Source organism: Aulonocara sp. 'chitande type north' Nkhata Bay, linkage group LG7 (assembly GCF_057382095.1).
Source record: "Aulonocara sp. 'chitande type north' Nkhata Bay isolate Kocher_YH1m ecotype deep benthic linkage group LG7, A_spYH_male_GT1.1, whole genome shotgun sequence".
Classification (NCBI taxonomy): Eukaryota; Metazoa; Chordata; class Actinopteri; order Cichliformes; family Cichlidae; genus Aulonocara; species Aulonocara sp. 'chitande type north' Nkhata Bay.
In genome coordinates this window covers 22307563-22318278 of record NC_141350.1, presented here as the reverse complement: position 1 = coordinate 22318278, position 10716 = coordinate 22307563, and the positions used below count along the sequence as shown (strand labels likewise).

General features: G+C 40.4%; 1 protein-coding gene across 2 annotated transcripts; it reads right to left on the bottom strand.

Annotated features, from left to right (window-relative positions):
• Positions 1-96: 96 nt before the first annotated feature.
• abhd2b (abhydrolase domain containing 2, acylglycerol lipase b) lies at positions 97-10716 on the bottom strand. Of its 2 annotated transcripts, XM_086299413.1 has the most exons (11): positions 10597-10716; positions 10256-10287; positions 9673-9906; positions 6692-6867; positions 6133-6300; positions 5733-5916; positions 4315-4407; positions 3836-3937; positions 3675-3744; positions 3204-3288; positions 97-1801 (listed from the first exon to the last, which is right to left on the bottom strand). In XM_086299413.1, the coding sequence occupies exons 2-11, from the start codon at positions 10279-10281 to the stop codon at positions 1623-1625; spliced, it is 1317 nt and encodes a 438-aa protein (XP_086155539.1). In that variant the 5' UTR covers positions 10282-10287; positions 10597-10716; the 3' UTR covers positions 97-1622. The 2 variants fall into 2 exon arrangements, with proteins under 2 accessions (XP_086155539.1, XP_086155540.1); XM_086299414.1 differs by lacking the exon at positions 10256-10287 and having other exon boundaries at positions 10597-10670.

The window sequence follows — 10716 nt, the reverse complement described above, 5'->3', positions numbered from 1 at the left end:
AGTAATTTTTTACACTATGCACAATACCCCATCAGAAAATGATTGTGAGAAAAGACAATTGAAACGTCTTAATTTATAATATCACACCAATAAAAATGTGTTCATTTACTTTTAATTGTCAATGACTCTACATAGTGCATTGAAGACAATAAAGTGCGAGCAAACAGTGAAAAAGTCAGGACATGTTTGTGGTGCTGTTGCATGACATTTGACTTCTGCAGAGCAGATATAAGTTGCATAATTTGGAGGCTACATAGACTGGGTGGAGTCCACTGAGAATGTAACTCACAGGAAACTGACCAACCTCAAAAGTCCTTAACATGATAATAAGAGCTCAGAATATTAAAAACAAGCAAACCAAAACAGCAAAAACATTGCATTTGTGCCCTCACCAGCTTAGCTGGTGTTTGAAACCTTTGAAATCACATAATTCTGGTGGAAATTTACAGTACCATGACAGTACAGGAGTGTTTTTTCTTTCTTTCTCACAATTCAGAAAATAAAAAATATAAAAATCCACCCCACTGTCCTTTTTTGTCAGTGACACTAATCATCTTCAATAGAGCGATACTCTTAGCTGTCTTTACCTTTTATATTGCAAACACCACCATCCAGTAGGCAGCAATGAACAGCTATGAACAACAACAACATCCTCCCCCAAAAGGTAATCGATGCTAAAGTTTAATATTAAGTCACTACAGTGTTTAAACTGAAGCCACGCCTGGTATATGGAACATAATCGTGACCAAGAAGAGACACATTCAAAATGTTATCACCTTCGAAACATACCGTAAACAGCCGTTTATACCACCACACCTGCCACTTCTAGTTAAATTATTTCTACGCTGGGAGTTATTAGTTATTTATAAGTTTTGGGTAACCAGAGTTCTACACCAGGAGGCTTTACAGTAAATTGATTGATTCATGGAATGGTTGGATCTACAAGTACATGTTTCAACAAACCAGAAATGTTCAGTTGGGTCTGTTTTTGTCTACCCTAAATGCAGACAGAGTCCACTGGAGAAAATTGAGCATGAAAACCTACCAAAAAATATCTGTAAAACATTACCTGATTTGAGAGATTAAATCACATTCTTATCAGATGTTTTTCTTTAATAAACAGCAACATCCTCTTAGTGAAAATGCACTATTATAATTAAAGGACTTCAGAACAGGACAGAACCAAAACATCATTAAAATATTATTTGAAAACTTGAAAAAAAAAGTCCACCTTTTTTTCTTTCTTATGGCAGAATTCAAATTACGCACCCTGCTTTAGAGAATAAAGAAAGAAGTACCTGCCAAAAACCAGCAGAGGGCAAACTATTGTTAACCTGAGAGATAAAAAGAACAAAAGCAGAAAGAACACTTCTGCTTGGGATCACATTACACTCACCTGTGCGATCACCTCTGTAGGTTTTTATTTCTAATCTGGTTTAACCACTTCCACTCAGGCTGCCTTGTCTAATCATCTACAAGTTCCAGAATCATGTAGCTGTAAGGCCAAAAGTGCTGAAGCTGAGCAGGTACAGCAAGCTGTCTTTGTGCGTTTGTCTCTGGACTTGTATGTAAGTGCAACTCGCAGAGTGGTATTGCGTGCTTCCATACAAAAAGTTCATGTCCTACTCGCTGCTACTCTGACAGACCGACTGCTTCTTCTCCCAGCGGCAGACGGCGTTGGTGTACTCCACTATGACCTTGTCCATCCAGGTGAGGGGCTGAGGGAACAGAACAGCTCCCTCGAAAAAGCCCATGTGGCCCCCATGTTGAGTCAGGGCAAATACCACATTGGGCATTTTCTCTAAAAGGGGAAGACAGTTAGGAAGAGAGAAGTATAAAGTTTCAGTTCACCAAAAATCTGTTCCCGTCAAAGACCAATTTTTAAGAAGCTAAATGACGCCAAAGCTGTGACGAGTCCAAATATCCAACCACGAAGATGATCATGTTTTTCAAAAGAAACTGACTGCACAGATTATAACTTGAATCTTGATACAGAACCAGTAGAAAAGTAGACAAAAATTTAAAGAAATAGAATTCATGACTACTTGAAGCGTAAAAACTTTACATGAATACGAAGACTTTTACAAAACAAGAATCTCCCATGTGAGGCAAGACAAGGCAGCAGGTTGAGGCCAGACACACACACAGGTCCCTGTATATAACCCAACAGCTCAGGTGGATCACATGGCCCTGAAAAATTCAACAAGACTGTCTGGGGAGGGTGTGTTGAGCAGATAGCTGCATCAAGACCTTATCAACACTTAAGACTGTGTTGCGAGTGTCCTGTTAACTCGCTTCATGCTGCTCTGAGTTAGCACCACTGTGAGGACAGCATTTTCACCAGACTCTACATCACCTCTGTGTTGCATGCCATGAAATAATATCTTTAATATTTGTTATTAAAGGTTTGTATGGAAGCATATTTTAAACTTGGTGTAAAACAACTTAAAAAAAATACTTTCCTTGACTTTCTCAGTTCCTTTCAACAACATGTTTTCTATGTTGAAGACTCAAATGTTCCATGTAAATCCACAGGTTGTAATGTTCATATTCACTACAGTGCATATTTCCTCTTCTCTGTTACAATTTAACTACTGACTGATAACTAGCTAACATCAAGTTAGACACGCCAACAGCCTGCCTCCAGTACAACACAACACAATCACAACTCCCCTCCCAAAAAACAAACAAACCTGGCTTCTTCAAGCATTGTGCAGGAAGAAATCTGAATAGCCAGCTAGCCACATATGCTAGGTAGCTAAGAAAACATTACATAGTTAACAACAGTGATAAAAAATTAGCTTGAGGAACTCCACAAAATTAAAACAAAGGTTGCTCTGTGAATGCCCTATCCAGTTTTACTTCAACATGCCCACTGGCCAAGACTTCACCACGTTCACTAATTAAACCATACATGCCAAATATCAAACATAGACACAGTTACAGGTGTTATTAGGAGGAATCCTTGTTAGCTTGTCAGAATAGAATAGAATCAAGTGACTATTCAATTCTTCTATTCTAATAAACTGCTAGCTATCTATAATTAAAACATACCACGAGCTATCTTTCTTGTTTGCCTGCTAACGTGGGCAAATTGGTAGCTACTTATCATGGCAGCCAGCTTTAAGCTAGCCTGTTACAAAGACAACCTTTAACTACCACTGACTCACACTGCAGAAGGAGTTTAGACAAAAACCACAAACCTGCAAGAGTGCGTGCAACAGCCAGTAGTGATGGATGAACCAGTGGGTCATCCAAGGAGTTTAGCAGGAGGAGTGGGACAGTGATCTGTAAAAAAAAGAGTAGTCCAGTTTATTTATTAATTTTTTAGAATACCTACTTACACATTATTAGTGCAGACAGTACAAAAGATAGAAGTAACCATCACTGGCACTTCTGTGCTAATGTCACACAAGCTACGCCCACATTTTATATTGTCTACCATTACACTTTTATAACAGAATAATATAACAGTGATAAGAGAAGTAGTATTCAACCACACCTGGACTTAATTATGTATGATTGCTATCCAAGTATGCTAGATCAGGTGAACAATAAATATAGCAGCAACAGTATTTAACAGTAGTCCAAACATGAAGTCATTGCAGAAGTAGTAATAGAGGGATAGATGTGTTGAGCTCTGTTACATACACGGATAGGTACTTGTTACTCACTTTGTGGATGTAGTGCACACAGCTCTCCTTCTCATAGTACTCTCTCAGTGAGTCATAACCGTGGAATTTTCTGAAGTGAAAAATGATGCGATAACATAGTTAAAGAGATGGCCCACAGAATTTAGAGCAACCCATCATATTCAAAGCCCAGAATATTTCACCTCATAATGCTGTCATCAATCTGCATCAAAGATGTGGCTGCATACAGTCTGTTCAGCTCTCCATCGCCAATGTTGCTGCACTGCATGGCCAGCAAACTGTCCCTGTTTAATAATATGACATTTAGACACAACCAACGCGGGAGACTGTGTCTTTGTTTGGCTGAGAAGTGCTTTTCATCTGATTCTCCACAAATGACTCACAGATCTACATTTTAGATAACAGATTTAGGAATTTCTGGCAAATATTTCAGAATTACGCTAACATTTAAGAATTTCTACTCTATCAGACAGAGATAATCGAGAAAATTTTGTGTCTGCAGAAAGCCACTCCAACAATTAGCAGAGAAAAGATTCATGCTTGTGTCTGAGCTACAGAAAAGCAAAAAGCTGCAGTACTTTATGACTAAATGACATTCTGATCAAATTTAAGAGTGTTACGTATCTGTAACCATTAATCAATAACTGTTGTGTTGCTCCACCTGTGCGACAGAATGATCTTCTTCATATTCTCCGCCAACATAAAGTTGTAGAGCCTCCGGCACTGGTCCCACTGAAGGAAAGTTTCCTGAGCCCTAAACACACACAAGCAAATGCACATGAATACAAACATACTGTGGAACCACATTACAAACTAAAGTCACTACAGCAGTAGTCTGATCCATCATATCACTATTATATTTTAACTATTGTAAAAATCAACACTGCAAATTATTTAACCCCAACACTATTATGGTGCTGCTTAACACAAAACTTTAAGTTAAGTTATACAACCTAATATTGCACTCACTACCTCCAAGCAATCCAAAACAAATGTAATGGGTCCGCTTAATACGATCATATACAAGCGCAGTAATGACGCTTATGCCTCAGTTCAATAAGAAAGATCTGTAATCACTCATCTGCCTGCTTTCATGGATGTTTGGCTGTTAGTCTATTTCTTTCATCACTTCCACGCTTTCAAATCCACTGCTGACACCATTACTCTAATCCAATCATCTTCTTTCCTCTGATGCCTCTTGACTCTGATTGGTGGAACCCACCTCCCCCTGGTCACTCAGACCTCCATCCAATCCTCCATCTTCAATCCCATCAGGGCCTAGACTCGTAATGCCTATCAGCGCTGACAGCCTGCTATGACGGCTCATTGGTCTAATCGCCAAAAAAGCTTAAGTGAATTCAATGCTGCCAAATGATCACCACTCACTGAATGTTGTTTACCACAGAAATAATCCCTCTGAATAATGTATACTTTATTACTTTATTCATCCCCGTGGGGAAATTCCTCTCTGCATTTAACCCATTCACTCAGTGAAGCAGGGTGAATGGCAACATGACAACGTGTAATACTTTCTTGAAGCAAATCTCACAAGAACCATTAGGAAACAACTTTAGGAACTTATTTGGGAACTTGATTTAAAGAACAGCTAAATTAACTGTCATTTCTTTGGTCCCTGCATGTAGAAGATCACTAGTCAAAGCTGATAAAAACTGCTTAAGAAATTTACTGACATTCCCCTTAAAGAGGCATTATTAACATTTTTACCCCCTTGGAAATTAACTCTATCACCATCTTTGCCGCTGCAGAATTCCCTAAGATTCAATTTAGGTTTCACTGAGCGCTGTCTTCTTCTCTAACAAAGTCTCTGACTGGAACCGTACCTAGGATGCTTTTTTCACAAGCTTTTTTCTTTTTCTTTTCAAAGCTCTGATAGTCCTGATATAACAGAGTCTTCTCAGTCTCCTTTCTTTCCTGTGTTTCAGAGTAAATAAACCCCGTTTCAGTATTTATCAGAGTTCAACATGATCACCTCAGTTTCACTCGTGATGGCAGAGCAACGGCGACAACAACATGACCCATTAGTCTTAATTGTGTTAATCCTTCAGTCAGTTTACCAACCTGAGGGCACTGTAACCCTGGCAGACGCTGACACAGCATAGCACTCTGTCCTGGTTTGACTGGTTTTCCCCCAGGAACTTACAGACGATGTTTCCTCCCAGACTGAACCCCACGACCACCAGCAGAGTCTGGGGAAAAGTGCGTTTTATGTAGTCCACCATAGCTCCAAACTCCCAGGTACAACCTGAAAGTAAAAGAGTTGCTTTTACAAATGTATAGCAGTAATATATACTCGATATGACAGATTAATATATATTTATAACATTATGCTTCTTGGGAATCTGGTTTTATTTGTCAAAAGATTGATTTTGGCAGGATTGCACATTATAAGGTTCTTTTTTTTATCCAAGTAATGTTAAAAAATATCATAAAAACAGACAATGTGGCAATAACTTTTTACCGTATGTAAACATGCGTGGCGAGGTGAGCTCAACATTAGGCAGGGCTCCCAGGTGGTTGAGGACAGCACAGCGGTAACCCTGCCGCTGGGAATAATCCACAAAGGTCCGGATGTAGTTCTTCTCACTGTGGTTACCAATCCCAGGACAGATTACCATGGTAATGTCATCTGGCACCCACACAAAGACACAAAAGAGTCTGGATGTGCAACTACATTTAAATTGGAGTCATGAGCTTGTGTAAAAGTCGATGTCATGTGCACTGTAGTGTGTGTGCAGATTTAACCCCACTGAACTACATTGCTGGCATCGTTCCTCGAGGGAGTTCATTAAAGTCGCTCAAAGTGTAGCAGGAGCTGCTTGTTACATGAGACTGATGTTCTCTCGGTCCAAACAAGCACATAAAACTCAGGAGGAATGAAATGAAAAGAAAAGCACCTCAACTAAACAACAATCAGGAAGCTCTTTAAGTACCAACACATCAGCCGTTGTGTAATTAAATACCCCGAAAACCAGCTGATTTGGTGGTTTAACAGGAACAAAGTAGTTTTTGCCTCTGACCTCCAGTGGTGTGGGCTCCAATAGCTTCAAAGAGGTCAAAGGTAGCCGTAGCACCATCCTGCATTGGGAGGAACATGCGAACCCCACAGGGCGTTGGAGTTTTGACACGTCCCATCTTCCCGTAGAGCACCGTCTGGATGTGACCGCTCTTCCCCCACAGCAAGGGAGGAATGTATCTGAAAAGAAGGACAAGGCCCATATTATGTAACTGGAAGATGCTTCAGAAGATCATCAGTCTGACAAGCCAGGCACACTCTGAGAGTGCTTTTTTTTTTTTTTTTTAGGTGTTCAAATTACATGACTCCAGCGTGCTTAAATATGAAGAGTGCCAAAAATATGAAGCCAAATAACATTTAGCAGAAATTAAGTTCACATCAGGTATGCGGTTGGCCAACATACCGCTCCTTCCTGTCCAAAAACAAACAGCTGAGAATTTTCCTTATCTTTATCTACTTCATAGTGTGTACTAAAAAACAGCACACCCACTGTGCAAACAGAATCTTTACAGAAAAACAAAAACAACCTAAAAAAACTGAAAGTAAACTTGGAGGTTTGGAGAAAATCGCCAAACCTCACTAGGATGGATTGTGGATCAGGGCTACATTAGCTTAGCCCATCCACGGACACTCCTTCTAATGAATGACATGTTTCTTTGAATAGTTGTGCAACATTATTGGAAGGGGTGTGAGGTATGTTTTGTCATCTTTGGTGAGTGAGTCAGAACTGTTACCCAACCACTAGCTAGATTTTTATCATGGCCAGTGCACACTCTAGGTCATAGGTGTCAAACTCTGGCCCAGCCTAATTACATTTGGCCCGCGAAGCCATACCAAATTACTATTAGAGCTGGCCTACTGGTATTATACAGCTAATATATATATTGTTTAGTATTAAGCTTTGCTTGTTCCATATTCAGTTTTCCAGCAAAACGTATTTGAGACCATAAGAAAAGATTCATTCTTATATCTGGAGGAAGATTTTTTTTTCAATAAATATTAATGTTAGCCCGCGACTTTGTTCCAGTTTTGAATTTTGGCCCACTGTGTATTTGAGTTTGACACCCCTGCTCTAGGTGAAACACTTACATAACAGGACAGGATGTTTTGTAAGTTCTTTCAGGGTTCTTTCAGGGTTGAAGGCAGCCCTGAAAGTAATGTAGAGCCCAGGTTTTTACAACGCAGAAGAAGCTGTGGACTATCTCTGATATAATCTGATATAATCTGGATACTATGGATCAACCACTTAGCAGCACTTGATGGCTGCTAGTGGGGCATTTATTTTAAGGCCAATATCTAAATAAATGAGGATATCCATCCATCCATCCACTGTTGCCTGTCTCTCTATCAATAGATAGATATTGACTCAAATGTATTGAAAATGCTTAGAAAGGTTGGTAAATTTCCTCCAAAAAAATATTTCTAAAGTTTTCTTTCTCCCCGGGAAGCTTTTTTCCTACCATGTATGTGGAAAATTACAGTTTCACTAATGGATCAGCTCAGCCTAAATTGTAATTCCTGGCTCATTCCACCAGAGAACAAATGGCATGTTTATTCACATTATGGTCAGAGTAAGAGAAATGAAAGTACATTCGTGAATGGATGTTATGTCTCCAAACAGCTGAAATCCCCCTAAACTTCTATAATGCAACAACACTGCATGGTTTTCTTATGTTTCCTAGTTCAGCCACTGCCTGCCTCTGTGGGTGCTGGGCTGAGAGAATGGATCTCTCCCTTACAACGTATCTGAAAAGACTGCTGCTCCTCTAGGCTCTGTTTACAGTGTTTAGGAAATCTAGTCCTTCTTGGGAGACTCTGGCCAATAACAGCTTTTTTCCAACCCCCCCTACAATGAGTCACATAAAGGCGAATAAAGACCTCAGAAGTCCACACAAGTAGTGGTTCAGTCAGTTCAACATAGGACTCGAGGACCTGTGAGAGTGGGATTCACATCTACGTAAGCCAAAATCTGTAACTGACCAACTTTAATGCAAACCACGTCTTAGAACAGAGTTGGAACAGTTTCAGGATGACTGTTTTCTGATTCTTTTGCTTTTGTTGTTAAATTTTCTAGATTTTTGTATGTTGTGTATATCATACACTGTGCTCACACTATAAATACACTGATCAGGCATAACATTATGACCACTGACAGGTGAAGTGAATAACACTGATTATCATGGCACCGGTTAGTGAGCAGGATATTTTCGGGAGTAAGAGAACATTTTGTCCTCAAAGTTGATGCGCTAGAAGCAGGAAAAATGTGCCAAGGTAAGGATTTGGGCGAGTTTGATTATTGTGATGGCTAGACGACTGGGTAAGAGCTTCTCCAAAACCGCAGCTCTTATGGGGTTTTCCTGGAATGCAGTGGTCAGTATCTATCAAAAGTGTTCCAAGAAAGTAACGGTGGTGAATAAGCGACAGAGTGATGCAGGTGGGGAGTGAAGGCTGGCCCGTGTGGTCAGACCCCTGTCCACTGCCAAAAGCACCAACTATGGGCACGTGAGCAGCAGAACTGGACCGTGGAGCAATGGAAGAAGGTGGTCTGGTCTGATGAATCTCATTTTCTTTCACATCACGTGGATGGCCAGCTGTGCGTGAGTTGCTTACCTGTACACCCTTTCGTGGAAACAGTATTCCCTGGCAGCTGTGGCCTCTTTCAGCAGGATAACGCCACAAAGCAAACAAATCGGATCCATGGGGGCCCCACCTCAAAACTTACGGGACTGAAAGGATCTGTTGCTGGTGCAGATACCACAGCACACTTTCAGAGTTCTGGTGGACTCCATGCCTCAATGGGTCAGGGCTATTTTGGCAGCAAAAGGGGGACCAACACAAAATTAAGCAGGTGGTCATAATGTTATGCCTGATGAGTCTATGGTGCACCTGTATCTAAGGTAAGAATCGGGAGTTCATGATTAAGTCCACATTCCAGTCATCTCAGTGCCATCACAGATCTTTTAATATAATATTAAAATCTCTCACTCTTTGGTCAGCATTGGGCAGGTCTTGAGCAGGTAGCGACTGAGCAGGGTGTCCTGGTAAATGATCTCTGGTGGTGCAGTGGGACTCTTGAGGTTCAGACAGCGGACAATGATATAGAGGATGGTAGCCACCGCCGCCAGCTTCACACCATCAAACATGGCAGGCAGCTCTGGGCCAAAGGTGTGTACGTAACCGCCCTCCGTGGTGGTCATTTTATATGTGTGAGTTGATCCGCTGTGTGTGCATAAACATATAATTTACACAAGCAAAAAGCCAACAGCAAATGGATTATTTTTACACAGTACATTTACAAAAGTCAAATTTCATAAATGAAACTGAAATATTGAAAACATAAAATATGTTTGTAAATTTCTGCTAAAACGGCAGCTTCTCACATACAACAGCATAAAATTACATGGTGCTCTAACTTATAGGCAGCTGTGCGACATTTGGGATCTGATCTTTCAGTAGAGTCTAGTATGAAATCTCAAAATAATTAAATAAATAACTAAAAATCCACTGAAGACATGATAGAGTTATCCAGGAGTGACACCATCTATTAATGTTGACGGTTTTTACTCACCTTGCTGCCAGAAGAAAGTATTTCATTCAGAGCTGGGAAAACACGCAAGTAACATCTCATTGAATTAAATGGCCAAGGCAAACCAACAAAAGAGTACACAAACACGAGTAATTTGCAATATGTGGTTTGCGGTGCGGTTACGTGACGCATATGGATTACACAAAATGAGAAATAGGGAGGTTAGAAGAAACTGCCTGCTAGCTTAAAAGTGCCTCAGTTTGTTGCCTTTGTCACGTCACTCAGGTAAAACTTTTTCTGTCAGATGTCGACCAAACACAACAGGCACTTTACGTAAAGAACGCAATACGCGTTGAGCATAAAATTAAAATGTATGGTCTTACCATTACACTTTCTGAAGTTTCACTAGGTTTTTCCCGGACCCACCCGAAGTTTGACGCTCTAACACCGCCTGTTTACAGCGGAGAAACTGACTGACCAGCGGCTCGCTCAGGATGCCTTCA